The 15,387-nt window shown below is 44.9% G+C and overlaps 1 protein-coding gene across 1 annotated transcript in view; it reads right to left on the reverse strand.

Annotated features, from left to right (window-relative positions):
• Positions 1 to 15,387, reverse strand: part of CSF1R (colony stimulating factor 1 receptor) — a 54,974-nt gene that overhangs the window by 12,971 nt on the left and 26,616 nt on the right. The window contains exons 6-13 of the mRNA XM_084839149.1: positions 14,680 to 14,869; positions 12,010 to 12,125; positions 11,139 to 11,256; positions 7,879 to 8,075; positions 5,114 to 5,223; positions 3,224 to 3,350; positions 2,440 to 2,544; positions 1,586 to 1,696 (exon numbers count right to left, since the gene is read on the reverse strand). Coding sequence (XP_084695275.1) covers positions 1,586 to 1,696; positions 2,440 to 2,544; positions 3,224 to 3,350; positions 5,114 to 5,223; positions 7,879 to 8,075; positions 11,139 to 11,256; positions 12,010 to 12,125; positions 14,680 to 14,869 — 1,074 coding nt within the window. The remainder of the gene's footprint in view (positions 1 to 1,585; positions 1,697 to 2,439; positions 2,545 to 3,223; positions 3,351 to 5,113; positions 5,224 to 7,878; positions 8,076 to 11,138; positions 11,257 to 12,009; positions 12,126 to 14,679; positions 14,870 to 15,387) is intronic.

The following is a 15,387-nucleotide window of genomic DNA, read 5'->3' on the forward strand; positions in this document are numbered from 1 at the left end:
CCCCCAGATGAAAGATAAAAATCAGCAGAATCACATGGTGCAGTTCTTTCTGGACATTTAAAATTATTATTCATTACATTTCTATACTGCCCCATAGCCAAAGCTCGCTGGGTGGTTTACAGAAGATAAATTACAGATTTGGCAGGGAAGGTTCAATGTACTCCCCTATAAAATGACTCCCTTCACTACTAGAACACAGGGAGCATGGACCCCTTCTCCCTGTTGTGCTAGTTTTCTCTGGAAGTTATTTTAAGCCAGGGGAATTCAGACGAGTGTCCCTCTACCTCAGGGGTGGGGAACCTCAGGTCTGGGGCCAAATATGGCCCTCTGGGGCTCCCCAGACAGCCACACCCCCTTCTCCTGGCCACACCCCCTTTTCCACTACCACCAATCATTTGGTGGCTTCCCTGCCTTTGTGCAATTTTTTTCTGAATTGTAAAAGGTTGAAAGGCCCCTCCTAAGGCTCAGTCACCATTGGTAAGAGCTTTAAGCTACAATATGCTCATATTTTTTAATTCCCCTGCCCCCCCCCACTTTGTCTTTTGACCTGTCCCCTTTGACTTAGGTCCCATCCTGTCCACCCTTGGAATGTAGCCTCTGAGAGCGTCTCCAAAACTGAATTTGGTTGTCGAGCTGAAAGAGGCTCCCCACCCCTGCTCTAACTGGAGACTGAAGTGGCATAGTGAGTTCAGCAAAAAATACATTATATGATTCTACTGATGGTGTAGTTCACTTCTCAGGTGGTGAGTATGGTTCAATAGGTATGGAACCAGAAACAGGTGAAAGAGGAACAGAAAATGGACTGAAGCAGCACTATGATGGCAGATGAAAACGTGAGCGTGGCATGCCTTTTTTTGGTCAAAGGCAAAGTTCCCTACTCTATCCCACTGAAGTAGCCCAGCTCTAACTAAGTCTAGCTCTTGCTCACTCAGGTCAGGCTACTCCAAATATCTGGCATGCTATTATTTAATTTCCTGGTGTTTGTTTATCTTAAGCTTTGGGGCCTTTATATTTAGCTGGTAGTCTGGCATTTTCAAAGAAGAAATATTTAATCTGATGGTAACTGTGATCTTGACTCGAAAATCTATGGGAATTTCTATACCAGCCTAAAATCCTACATTTAAAATGGGGCTTTCTGCTTCCATTTTAAATGCGGGATCACCACTGACTCCCTTTACATGCGCTTCCCCCACCCTCTTCTCCCCATATCTGAGTCTTCCATTATCTTTCATTGATCTCGCTTCTCATCTTTTCACTTTAAGTCTCTTCACGGAGGAAACTGAAGCGGAACACAATGGGGTAATTTGATAGCTCATAATCTGCAGTCTATTTAAAAATGGAACAAAGGCCATTTAGTGCAGGAGATGCCTTGAATGATCACAGCGTCATGTAAAGAGCCTGTAAACTTCCGTGAAAGAGCAATCTCAATCACAGGATAAAAGCTCCGTGTGATGAAGCCCTATGTCTCTTCCATTATGGTAAAGATGTTGCTGAAAGGAAAAGAAAGGAACAAAACAAAACGTGGAAAAGAGCGAAACAGAATGGGAGTGATGGGGAGCATTGTGCTACAGTAACATCTTGTTACCTCCATGAGTACATGCTCCCAGCAGGTTGACAATGTTCTCATGGTGGCCTAAATGGCTCATGATCTTCAGCTCTGACATGAGGGCTTCTTGCTCATCAGTATGTGCTGTTGCTGAAACAAAGAAATAAGAGTTATATCCAAAATCTAACATGGGGATGGGGATGTAGGAAAGAAAGGTGTAAGAGAAAGAGAGAGAGAAGCCTGGGTAGATAGGGGAAAATGGAGTAGATGGACAAAAAGATCTCTTGTGAGTAGTCACCTAGAATCAGTATGCCTACAGCATCAGTATGCCCTAGAACAGGGAAGGGGAAGCATAATATTTGTCAGCTCTAAACCTTGAGAGGACTCCTATACCTTTAAGCCTTTAAGGGTTGCAGAGAAGGGGTTTGTTTTTGGCCAGCTGTAGTTTCTCCTATCATTGCAATGAGAAATATTGTAGCTGGCAAAGGGTATTGTTTAAGACCAGCCTTAAAGTTATAGGACCTCTGGATATAAACTTTGCAGCCCTAAATGAGTTTCTGACAACTTCTGCATAATTATAAAGAAGGGAACTGAGGTGTGTATAAAGTGCAGCTTTCACCTGATCACCTGGCAATGCTATGTGCAATTGCATTGACCCTGGGACCTCCCGCACTGTTAAGTTGTGTTCTGGTCATATGAAACACTCCACTCCTAGGGTAGGAAGACCTATATCATGCATGGGGCTGTAGAGGAGAAAACTGATGGTGTGAATCGCCTTTGAAAATTCTGGGAACTCTTTTCTATATCTTGAAGGGACCATTCATCTTAGGTATACAATCAATCTTTCAACCTCTCCTGTCCATAGGACCCTTTCCTACCTGCTCAGCACTTACATTTTAGCATTTTCACAGCCACCTTCAGGCTGGAATCTTCCTTCCCCAGCCCAAAAGCTGTGGCTTCAACCACCTTCCCAAAAGCTCCAGCTCCAAGGATCTTCCCTGTGAAAGCAAATATGTTGCTTAGAAGCACGACATAATTAAGAGAAGGATTTTTGGCATTGATTCAGTAAGCTCTTTATGTATGCATGTGGTTTCTGTGTGTGTGAGCACCCATGCACGCACACGCGCGCACACATTCGTGCGCACACACATATAGACTTGAAGGTTTGTGAGCAATATCTCCTAAGGGTGAATAATCCAGAGTGTGCCATGGCGAGGTTTGCAGTGAACAACAGAAAGCAGTTTCTGTGCCTAAGGGCACAATCCTATGCATGTTTAGACAGAAAAATGTCCTACAGCTCCCAGCATTCCCCAGCTAGCACAGCTGGCTGGGGAATGCTGGGAATTGTGGGATTTAGGATTGTGCCCTTAGACTGTTTCTTGTTATTTCTCCATTACTCCTAACCTTGATCCCCCCCCCCCCCCTGCAGATCAACATGACCTTTTGGGAGGTATGTATCTTCTACTGCTAGCTTGGAATCAAGACTTGGTTTTTATTTTGCATAATTTTGCTAATTCTGCAAAATCCCAGGTATTGCAAGGAAAAAAAATAGCACAATCCAACACAAAAGTAAGACAGTTTAAAACTATTGTATTGTGTCAGTAATTTGGAATGCTGACCAGTTTGGGTGCACAGATTGAACTGATCAGAGGCCAGTATACTAGCATCGCTCCTCACCAAATTGCAAGTTGTTCCTAGGAAACTCCCATTTTTTATTGTAAGGAAGCTGGGTCGGGTCAATAAAGATGTAATTGTTTCCTTCACAGGCCTCAATGATCTTCCAACGGACTTGGTACTTTGGTTTCTGTAACAAAACAGAACAACAAAATCTATTAATCTTTTAATAGACTATTTATTTATTTATTTATTTATTTATTGCATTTATACCCCGCCTTTTTTCCTCTTGCAAGGAACCCAAGGCGGCTTACATTATCATCCTCCATTAATAATCTATTAATAAAACAATTATTTCATAGCATTTTTGTATGATTCTACAGAGGTAGAGTTTATTATTGCATCCTATGTATTTTACCTAGGAATAAGTCCCACTAAACTGAATGGGTCTTACTTCCAAGAAAATGTGCCTAGGACTGGGCTTGCTCCACAGATGTTCTGAGCGATATCATCAATCCAAACCCAGATTTAGTTTTGTAGAGGCCCATGAATTTATTAACTGAGACCCTCAGGCTGAAATCGAACTCATAACAAGCTGATTAAAAGTACAGTTACCAGATTTGGTTGTATGCAGTTAAAAACAGGTGCTGGATCCAGATTTCAGCATGAGCAATTGGGCTAGTGGACATGGACTTCCCCACCACCTCCTCCTCCCCACAGCAGCCCCTCCAGGTCCCTGAAAATGCTACAAGAATGTGTGTGTGTGTGTGGGGGGGTAAGTCTTGGTGCATGGGGAGGGGGGATCTCTGAAAAACAGGCAGAGATACCTTCTGTGAGCAGAGCCCTTTCATTCACAGAAGACAGACCCTGGAACCAACCCAGGTCTGTGGCCTTGTTTGATTGTGGCTCCTTATTTAGCTTGACTTATTTTGATACCACTCTTGACACTGTGGGTTGAAAACCCCACTAATCAGCAAGGGATTCTCTTGTACTGTACTATGGTTATAAGTGTGATTGTCTTGGTTGAGCTTTTGTACAGGGCCTATTTTTTTTCCTATTTCTTTTCCTTCCTTAGTTTTGAAGCCCCTAAAATTCTGAGGCCTCACACTAGGCCTAGTCTGCCTGCCCTGCTGGTAAATCTAGCTCTGCATAAACCTTTGAACAAGGTGAGTAGGTAGACAAACTGACAAATTTTTGCTATGGGTTATGAGTGCCTGCTATGGCTTGAAAGCCTGTATTGGTTACTAGACCCCAACCAATTTGGGTCTACTAACACTTGTTCATTTTTTCCAGGTCCATGATAGTGGCAGCAACAGTATCTCAGACTCCCCTGCTGCCCTTTGAATGTGGTGCACCTGATAATTTCCTAATTGCTCCTTTCTTCAGCCTGTGTGTGTGTGTGTGTGTGTATATATATATATATATGTACGATCTAGGTAATATTAGTTCTCTGAATGTTCACAGTGGAAAGAAACTCAGGCACCATAAATGTTTCTCAGGACAATCCCATGGCCTGCAGAATGGCTGCTGTAGTAAAGGGAGGGAAATGCCAATGGATGGACCTTTCTGGCCTACAGACTCATTAGTTATGGAGGAGTCAGTATTGGGTTAGCAATTAAAAGCGAGCCCTTATTTATTGAAGAAACTCAGTAAAATGGGATTGCTTGAGAATATGGAGCTTGTAAAGGGAAGAGATGGATTCAAAGGGCATTAGAAAGACAGTTAAAATAGGGAACTTGGAGGGAGAGCTATTCCAGACATTTAACAGTGCAATTCTATGCACATCTACTCAGAAGTAAGTCCCATTGAGTTTAATGGGACTTAGTCCCAAGTAAGTGCGTATATGGTTGCAGCTTAAGGGCAACAGTGATAGAGTTTTAGAGCTTCCTTCAGCCCCTGGGCCTCTTTTCTGGCTACTTTTCTTTCCATACAGACAATCCACATGAATCTAACCTGTTTATATTTGTAGAGTAAGAAGATGACACACAGAAGAAGAAAAATCATTGTTCCTGCACAGGCTATAATAACTGGTTTGGAAGTTTCACTTGGATTCCCATTTCTCCCTAGAAAAACAGAAGGCAGAAGAAGATATTGTTTGAAAGTAGACCCATCATTCCTGAGGGCAATGCTTTCAGGTCCTTCAGCCTATTTGTTAGCTTAGGGTGCATACAAACATAACATTAGAACAGCAGATAGTTTTCTATATCCTGTGACCATCTAATAGTCTTTCTTAGTTACATGGATAAACAGATAGATCACATACATAAAGAGATGGTTCAGAATCTACTGATTGCTGCTAGGCTCTTGGTTGCCAAAAAGTGGAGGATTAATGTTATTCCCATGTTGAAAGAATGGTTGTGTAAAGCTTGGAAGGTTGCAGAGATGACTAAGCTAACTGAGTTTGTCCATTAAAGAGATGGTAGACAAAAGATTGCCTGTTTTTCTAATGTCTGGCACCCTTTTATTGTCTTTATCAGGCTAGATACAACTTGGGGCCCATCTGGCGCCGACTTGGTCTGTCCTTCACATTGTTGGAGCCATGCGGCTCCTGCGCTGCAGATGCTCAACTAGTAAGATATACGGGGCAAGTTACTGCACAGTTTTGCTGCGAGAAACTCTGCCGTGCCCGCCTGCACCCCAAAGTATTTCCAGCTTCAGATATGCAAAGGCATGACAGGAGGCTTGTCGGTTGTTGAAATTTCTCCTCTGCTGGCTGGTGGGTCTTTGCGAGCGTGTGTTTTGCTGCTGCTGCGGTTTCCTTGCAGAGAAACAGTGCGCCAAAAAGCCATTGGACATTGGCGAGCAGCCAATCGCGTGGTGGGTAGCAAGCAAGCAACAGCAGGAATCTGACAAGTATATGCAAGACAGTGACACAAAGTCCCAGTCTGCTTTGAAATCAATGGGAAATCTCCCTCCCCCCCTCCCCCGGATTTGCAACCATAGTGGTGACTTTAGCTGGTATGATTGGCATGTATCTCTCTGTCAACCCTCAGAGTTTAGAAAGAGGGATAAAGAGAAGATTTCTGAGGGAGAAGGGGCAAAACGCATTGAAATTAGGGGCACAGTGAAGGAAGTCCACCACCCCTCTTTTTTAAGTGACAGCCCTTCCAAGTTTCGTTTGGTTTTTTGCTGCCCAAATTAAAAGCAGCCATGCTGGACCAACAGAGCTGCGCAGCTGAGAAGGAAGAGGGAGGAGTGGGGAGGAGGAAAAAGGCATCACACAGTTACTCACCGCCCACCCCACGCCCACTGCAAACCGCGATGTCACCCCGAGGGAGGGTTAGACAGCGCACCCCGCTGCAGTGAACCCACAGCAGCCGAAAAGTTCGCATCAAAACGCCACCTTGGAAATCCGCATTTTTCGGGCAGAAACCATGGAAGCCTTCTTCCATGGCAAGTGCATTGTCTGTGCTGATGGACCTCAACTTGCACTCGCCCCGGAGTAAAAGCTGGGTGTTGATGGGCCCTTGGATATTGACAGATATAAATGTTTTCCTTGTCTGATCAAGAGGAGAAGTTTACCCATTTTTGACAAACTGTGTAATTGTTTTGCTTTCTCAAATGTTTATTAACATACTAGCTACCAGTTTAGAATGATACTTTGCAGTAAAGTTAGATAATGTAGATGCTTGTCTTTTGTATGAATGTTATATTGTTTATAGTATTTATTATATTTCCATATATGTAAAACAACAGATAGCACTCCCCCCTCCTCCTGCTGGGTGAACCTGGCTTCCTCCCTTCTTTGTTATGTAAGACACTAATTCCAGTACTGATTCAGTTAGTATTGTCCACCCCCACCCATGCTCCAGAAAACTGTCTGCAAGAACCTCTGTATGAACTTTATTCAATTAAACCAGCCTTCCCCAACCTGGAACTCTCCTAAACATGATTACAGCTTCCATCTTCCCTGACTGTTGGCTACATTGGCTGGGGCTTTAGGGGGTTGCTGTCCAAAATATCTGGAGGTTGGAGAAGGCTGAATTAAGCATTCATTCATTCATTCATTCATTCATTCATTCATATGTTTTGGTATTTTATTGGACATTGTTCTAGCTATTTTATATTTTCTGTGTTTTAATAATGTTGTTTTAAGTTGCCTTGGGTCTTTTTAAAGACTAAGAAATTCAATAAATAAAAATAAAATTACTATTTTTTTGTCTTTAAAAAGAGCAATGCATTCTAGTAAAACTGAGAAACTGCTCCAGGGACTGGAGATCAGGGGTGTTCATTTGTTTTAAAAGGAACAAAAACAAAAGACAAATGAGCCCCATTTGTTTCATTCGTTTTATTTACAAAAACTAATGGGAATTGAAATCAATGAGATCCAAATGAAAAGCCATTTGTTTCTCATTCAGTTTACCTTCCCTATTTCATTTTTCATTGGCTTCAGTGGGAGACCTGGCTTACCTTCTGGTGCCTCCAGCTTTGGTGTCTTCTGTCCAGAATTTTTCAGGCATTTGACTACTCCCAAACCCCAAAGATACAGGCAGAAGACTGCTTGGGTCTACCATTAAAATCAATGCAAAATGAAATGAATGAAAAAATGAAATGGATGAACTACTAATGAATGAAAATGAAATAAGTGCAATTCAAACAGATGAAAAAACAAAACAGTGTTTTGTTTGTATGTACCCTTAATATAAATGCAGCCACATCTAGGATTTAGTGAGGTGCCCCTGGAAAGCTAACTCATTGCCAATGAAGATTTATCTCACCTTCAACACGAATAACTGATGTACTGAAGCTGGAATCATCCCCTGCACTATTAACTGCTAGGCAGCAAAATGTCACATTGTCCATCATCTCTTCAATGTTCAAGGTGCTCTTCAATGACACTCTTCCAAAAGGGATTTCATGCACGATCTGTGGGCTGGTGTCATTCTTCCACAGCATTCCACCTTGGCTACATCTTCTAGACAACCAAAGGTGATTACAGATATAAATATGTCACCAGAATCTCCTCTACTAATATTGTTTCATTCTTCTATTTGTGGAATGTTTTATTCTGTTACAACAGGTGTGCCCAACCCAAGGCCTTTATGGGCCCCCCCCCCCAAGGGTGCTCTGACCCATCACCACTGACAAATTCCCCACCATCTGAATGCTGTATTCCCTCCCCAGAGATCTTTATACACAGCACTCTTTCCCCCCTCCTCTTAGCATTGAGGAAAGAGCGAACTGCATCAGGATCACTGGGGGAGGAGTGGAGAGAAGGCTCTCTACTTCCTCCCCCAGAGATCCTCATACAGATAGCTGGGATGTGTCCTTGTACGTGTGTGTGTGTGTGCATGTGCGCGTGCACTCCCCTGACCCCCAACCCACATCACATGTGACCCTTAGGGCCAAACATTTTGTGCATCCCTCTGCTAAATGGATAGGTAAGAGTCACTCGAAGAGGATCTAAAGAGCCTCTTGTTGAGGGTGAAAATAGAGAGTGCAAAAGCTGGTTTGAAACTCAACATTAAAAAAATGAAGATCATGGCATCTGGCCCCATCACTTCCTGGCATATAGAAGGGGAAGAAATGGAAGCAGTGACAGATTTTATGTTCTTGGGCTCCAAGATCACCGCAGACGGTGACTGTAGCCATGAAATTAAAAGACGCTTGCTCCTTGGGGGGAAAGCTATGGCAAACCTAGACAGCATAGCAAGAAGCAGAGAAATCACCTTGCCGACAAAGGTCCGCATAATCAAAGCTATGGTTTTCCCAACGTATGGCTGTGAGAGTTGGACTATAAGGAAGGCTGAGCGCCGAAGAATTGATGTGTTCGAACTGTGGTGCTGGAGAAGACTCTTACGAGTCCTCTGGACTGCAAGGAGGTCAAATTGGTCAATCCTAAAGCAAATCAACCCTGCCTGCTCATTGGAAGGACAGATACTGAAGCTGAAGCTCAAATATTTTGGCCACCTAATGCGAAGAGAAAACTCCCTGGAAAAGACCCTGATGCTGGGAAAGACTGAAGGCAAAAGGAGAAGGGGAGGGCAGAGGATGAGATGGCTAGATAGTATCACCGATGCAATGAATACGAGCTTGCGCACACTCCGGGAGAGAGCGGAGGACAGGAAGGCCTGGCGTGCTATGGTCCATGGGGTCACGAAGAGTCGGACACGACTTAACGACTGAACAACAACAACAAGAGTCACTCAGGTAGATTCACTGGACTGCCAGATCTTCTATCAAGGGATCAGTGAACCAAATGGGCTGTGTCCGGACTGCAGCTTTCCTTGCCCCACTCCAAGTGACAATAAGCACTGGGAAACAGTCACTTCACAGAAGAAGTACCTCCTAATACCAGCTGCCATTGCTAGTTCTGATGCTACCTGCACTAATCCTCTTAGCTCATTTAGACCTTCAATGATCAACAGTCCTGGCATGGATTGAATGGAACAACCTATAGCAAACAGCAGCAACATGCTTGATGATCATTTCCAAAGATAAGAAACTGGAAGCTTCAAATGCTAACAAAGTAGTAGCACTTTTTACCTGTGTTTGCTATTTTCGTGAATAATTCATTCTTTCCCTACTCCCTTTAGTTATTTCAGTTGACCTCAACCTGATTTTGACTCACAGGGGTGTTTCCACCAGCGATTTACTTTGAGCTGGCTGCATGTTGAGGTTGTTAGGGATATATGATGTCCTGTCCATCCAGCAGCCACCCTGGAGCTTATCAGGGAAAAAGCGGATTTCCTGAGCCTGCTTAAAGTCCGATTCTTTTCCTTAAGTTGGGTTCTCCCTGGTATAGTTGTTGTATGCCCCAACCCCTGCATTTAGCTCGGGTATGCTAGCCCTGCCCAGGGGCGTGCCTTTCACCATGACCCCAGTCAAGGGGTGTTTCCTCCCATTGTGCTGAATGAAGCTTGCCTTCTCAATGCCCACAGAAATAACAGAGAAGCCCCTCAATTAACACAGCACATATCAAAGCCCTCAATTCCTTAGGTTCAATTAAGTGTGATTTTGAGGCTCTGATTCATTGCCTTAGGAAGTAACTACTTCACAGATTCCTTATAGAGATCCTGTGCGTTAAAATGGGGGCTGGTTTCTGTCTCTTTTCCTCAACAGACCCATTATTGTCTCTTCAGAAGTAACTCCCATTGTGGTTGATGAGGCTTGCTTTTGAATGCCCACATCAGAACTTACAGAGATTCCCCTTCAATTGAAATGGCACATTTTAAAGCCCAATCCCTTAAGTGCAACTAAGTGTGATCTCGGCTCCAATTCATTGCCTTAGGAAATAAATATTTCACAGCTTTGTTATAGATATCCTGCGGGTTACAATGGGGGCTGGTTTCTGCCTTTGTGTTTACTGCTCTCTTTCCCCCAACAAACCCATTACTGTCTCCTCAGAAGTAACTTCCATTGTGGTCAATGAGGTCCTGTGGGTTAAAGTGGGGGCTGGTTTCTGTCTTTGTGTTCTCCCCCCACCCCCACCTTTCCCAGCACAAGCATATGTGGGACTACTTGGAAGTAACTCCCACTGTGCTCAATGAGGCTTGCTCCTGAAATGCAGGTGCAGCTGGACTTTCAGGTGAAAGGAGAAAGGGGGGAGGGGGGAGGCCTCTCTTATTGGTTAACCAGCCCCTGCCAGTCAGATGATGTTCACTCCAACCCCCACCCCCACCAGGAAGTAAGTTTTGTGAAGCAATTTTTACTGGTGCGGAGAATCTGCTCGTGGAACCTTGCTCGCAGCAAAGCCGATTCCTTTTAAAAAATCCGGTACTCCCTTGGATTTTTACTCTCCTTCCGTTGTTGTGGAAACATGGCCTCAGAATAATGGTTATTCAGGGCATTTCCTGATGACTGGAGGAATTATGGTCTACGCGAATATATATGTGTATTATATCCATTTCTATGTGAGTCTGTGTATATGTGATAGTATAAGGCTGCAGTCTTATGCACACTTACTTAACCGGGCGTAAGTACTACTTGGAGGCCGTCCCTTTGAGTGGATATTCGTAGGATTGTGCTGTTAACTCACCTGCCTATGTGGTGTTCACCGGAGAATGCATACCATTCAATACGTGGAGCAGGATAACCAGTGGCTTCACACCAAACGCTGTTGGAACTGTTAGCCATCAGTATAGCTTTAGGTGGGGCTGAATAGCAAATGCAAAGGAGCCATAAAGTACAGCAGCAATGTAAACACGTTCTCTTCATTTCATGAAATATAGTGGGACTTGGAGTATGGGAAAGAGGGTAACATGTTGATGTCTTCAGCTGTGTCCTTTGGATCCTAGGTGTTCTGTAGAACAGGGGTGGGTAGACAGTAAATCTCCAGATGTTTTAGACTTTAACTCCCAGCATTCCTGACCATTGGCCATGCTGTCAGGGGCTTCTGTGAGTTGAAGCCTGAAACATCTGGAGATCTACCCTCTGCCTACCCCTGCTTTAGCTGGCAATCACTTTATTCAGGCAAGAGCAGAGTCAGGATTTTCCTTGTCTATAGATTGTTTCAGTTGCCATCAGGAAAGGCTACTTCTGACACCAATGGAGTTCAGAATTGTATGTTGGCCCCTGTGAACTGTCATAGTATCCCTTGTTTGGGGACTCAAGGAGGAATCAAGGCTAGTGTTTAGTTTGCTGTGAAAAATACTGCAATTTACCTTTGTTCACCTGAGCTGCTCCTGGGGCCTGCCTTGGAGATATTTGGCTTACACTGTAACCAAAACTGCCTTGGAATTACAGTGTTGGTATTCCTGTTTTGCAACACATAATTTGCTTACAGGAAGAGCAGCAAGATCATCCTGAGCTTTCACTTTATTTAGCTTGTTGGCTGAGGCTGAGTTTTTTAGTGTTCTTTCTGAACTTTGAAAGAATACTGAAAGGATCTAAGTGGATGAAGCACTTACCTTTCACAAAGATGTTGAAAGAAATTGATGCATTGGCTTCACCATTATCTGCAAAAAAGGTATATATTCCACTACTACTTTCCACTGTCCAGTTCAGATTCAGTGTATTGTTGTACCTTCCAAAAGACAAATATACATGGTAAAGTCTTTTTAGGAGCCATCAGGATAGAGGGTTCCCATAGAGCCTCTCCAACCTGTGGTAATTTTTCATGCTTTATGGTCAAGTGTATTTCGTTTCCCAAAATATACCTTGCAGAAGTGGGAAAGAAGGCATAATTCATACCACACATTACATTAGCCTTCCCCAACTGGGTGCTTTCTAGGTGTTCTGGACTTCAACTCCCATCAGCTCCAGCCAGCATGGCCAACGGTCAGGAATCTTGGGAGTTGTAGTCTAAAGCATCTAGAGGGTACCAGATTGGGGAAGGCTGCCTTAATGAAGAGCCCCTCACCTGACCCAGTCTTACAATCCAATACAGGCCATTGTGTTTGAAAAGCATTGATGCATGGGTTTTGCCATGTATCAAAGTGATGGCAATCTGATTTCAACCAGTTGACAAACTTGAAGTTAGGAACTTAGGAAGCTGCCTTATACTGAGTCAGACCCTGGGTCCATCTCGCCCAGTATTGCTGACACTGACTGGCAGCAGCGGTTCTCCAGGGTTTCAGGCAGGATTCCTTTCTAGCTCTATCTGGAGATGCTGGGGATTGAACCTGGGACCATCTGCATGCAAAGCAAGTGCTCTGCCACTGAGCTTGCATGGGAAGGCACCTCCACTGCTGTGTAGTTTGGTGCACCACTGCAATTGTCCTGGCCTAGACTCACAGATTAGAGCCCCAGCTTGAAATAGCCAATCAAAGGAACTTTTAAGGTACATAGACCAGGGGAAATTATGGATGGTGAACAGAGGGTAGCTTCAAAGTTTGGGTAGCTTTAATTCATACAGGCAAATAGCTACATGGGAAACATAGGTTGAAATCCCTGCTCAGCTAAGAAGTTCAGAGTGTGGTCTTGGGTAAGTGCCTGTCTCTCAGCCTGTCCTCCCCTGCAGAGTTCTGGTGAGGCTAAAACCCAGCTCTGAGCTCCTCAGAGGAAGAACACAAGACAAACACGACAGGTACGTGGGATGCTGCTTGAAATGCAGTGCTATGGAGTCCAGGGGCAAGCCATTTGTACGGGCTGGCACAAGCTCTCCTCCACCTGAGGTGGGAGAGCACACGTGTGCCTCCCCCGCATCTCCTCCCCCGCCATGCACCGTGTCTCCTCCTCTGCTGTACCTCCCAGCTCCCACCTATTTCTCTATTGCTGCAGCTGTTGCTATTACTGCTGCCACTATCTGAAGAGTCACACTGGCCATAAAAAGCCAACAGGATGGAATGGCTCTGCAGAGACAGCCAGGCCCAAATGCCTGGCTCCGAGGGATGCTTCCTCAGCATCAGGCATCGCAGGAAGGGTTATCTTAGAGATTGCCTGTACCTTGTCTTAGCAACACAGTACAGGTGATATCCTGTAACAGGGACTGGCCTGCGAGCTCATATTACGCCAGTACTTTTCCAGCTGCACTGGCTGCCAGTCCATTTCCGGGCCCAATTCAAAGTGCTGGTGTTAACATTCAAAGCCCTTAACGGCTTGGGGCCAGGTTACCTGAAGGATCGCCTCCTCCCATATGTGCCTGCCCGGACCTTAAGATCATCATCAGCGGCCCTTCTCCGTGAGCCCCTGCCAAAGGAAGTGAGGCGGGTGGCTACTAGGAGGAGGGCTTTTTCTGTTATGGCACCCCGGCTCTGGAATGAGTTCCCTAGTGAGGTTCGCCTGGCACCTGCATTGTATTCCTTTCGGCGCCAGGTGAAGACCTTTTTATTTTCTCAGGCATTTTAGCATTTTAGCTTTCTAAATTTTTATCTTTGTTGTTTTAAATCTGTATTTTAAACTCCTGCACTGCTGCTAGGTTTTATTGTGGTTGTATTGTTATATTGTGGTTTTAATGTTCTATATATTTTAAATTGTTTTATTGTGTGTTGTTTGGTTTTAATTTTTGTGAACCACCCAGAGAGCTTCGGCTATTGGGCGGTATAGAAATGAAATGAATGAATAAATAAATAAATAATAAAATCCAGGGAACCCACTCCCACAATGCCTGGCTCTAAGGAAGAACCCCTCAGAGCCAGGCATTTGGGCCTGGACAAGCCATGCTGGCCACTTTCTAGGGCCAATGTGGCTCTCCAGGCAGACCACTCACCCTCTGGATCACCCTGAGAGGATCTTCAAGGCGAGCCAGAGGGCAGGTAGCTGCTCTGGAGAGCCCTGCTGGTTGCTCTCCCTCTATGCCATTTGCTGCAGTGAGAGAGTAGGACCATCAGGGCTCTCTGGAGCACCTGCTGTTGTGCTGCCAGGCCGGGCAGCAGCTCCAGAGAGCCCTGTTGGCTCAGCTCTTCTGCTGTGGCAAATGGCACCCAGCGGTGCGGGAGGGGGGAGCTCCTGGTGGTGGGGGAGCATGTAATTCACCACTCCTCCTGCTCCGCCTGAGGCGGGGGCTTCAGCCTGCTTCATAGGAGGGCCAGCCCTGCATTCATAGGAAGTAGCTCTCCATGTGGTTCTGACACTCCTGTGCAATAAAACTAGTTTGGAAAGGTATTTAGGAAAGAGCTGGCACCATATATATTCCTGACCTGTTGTTGCCGGAAATCATCTGGCCAGTGTACGTGGCATTCTTGGAACTTCCTGATGGGTTCATGTGTGTCCATCTATATGTGTGAGGTCTAGGATAAGCCTCAATGAGCACCTTTAGTTTCAGGCTTTCATGCAAAGTTTTCTCCTGGCTCCTGTTCTGCGTGGTGGACAAACGCACATACCCGTTCTCTGAAAAGAAAAAGAATGAAGATGGTGCATAGTGAAGGATGAGTGGGGGGCAGGGGGAGAAAAGCCATTTTCCTTGTGGGGAGGGAAGGGGGCACAACTGTTATCAGTGGAGTTTTCTCTAGGTGCACTGGGAAGGGATTTGCTCCCTTGAATCAGGGATGCTCAGGAGGTAGGTCTGAGTCTAGTGGTAAATCTCTGAATGTTTGGCAGTAGATCAGGAAGGGTTTCTGACTCCCAACCATTTAACAATAGCAGCAACAAAATGACTCCCCCTCCCTCTCTCCCTCCACGCTAAATTATACTATTGCGATGAAGAAAGCTTGGGGTGACCAGGCGTGGATTTGGTGTGGAAAGACTGTGAGCTCAGTTCAGTACTCAAAATAGCACCAGCTCCATCTGGTGGATCTTAGGGCTGTAATCCCCCTGCCAAAGTAGATCCTGCAATCCTGATGTCTGCCTGCTCCTGATCAGTCATTGGGAATCCATACAGTAAAACAGCAGCCTTTCAATGCCATAAA

The sequence above is a fragment of the Heloderma suspectum genome, chromosome 2 (assembly GCF_057233095.1).
Source record: "Heloderma suspectum isolate Gila_16-S chromosome 2, 16-S_ref, whole genome shotgun sequence".
Lineage (NCBI taxonomy): Eukaryota > Metazoa > Chordata > Lepidosauria > Squamata > Helodermatidae > Heloderma > Heloderma suspectum.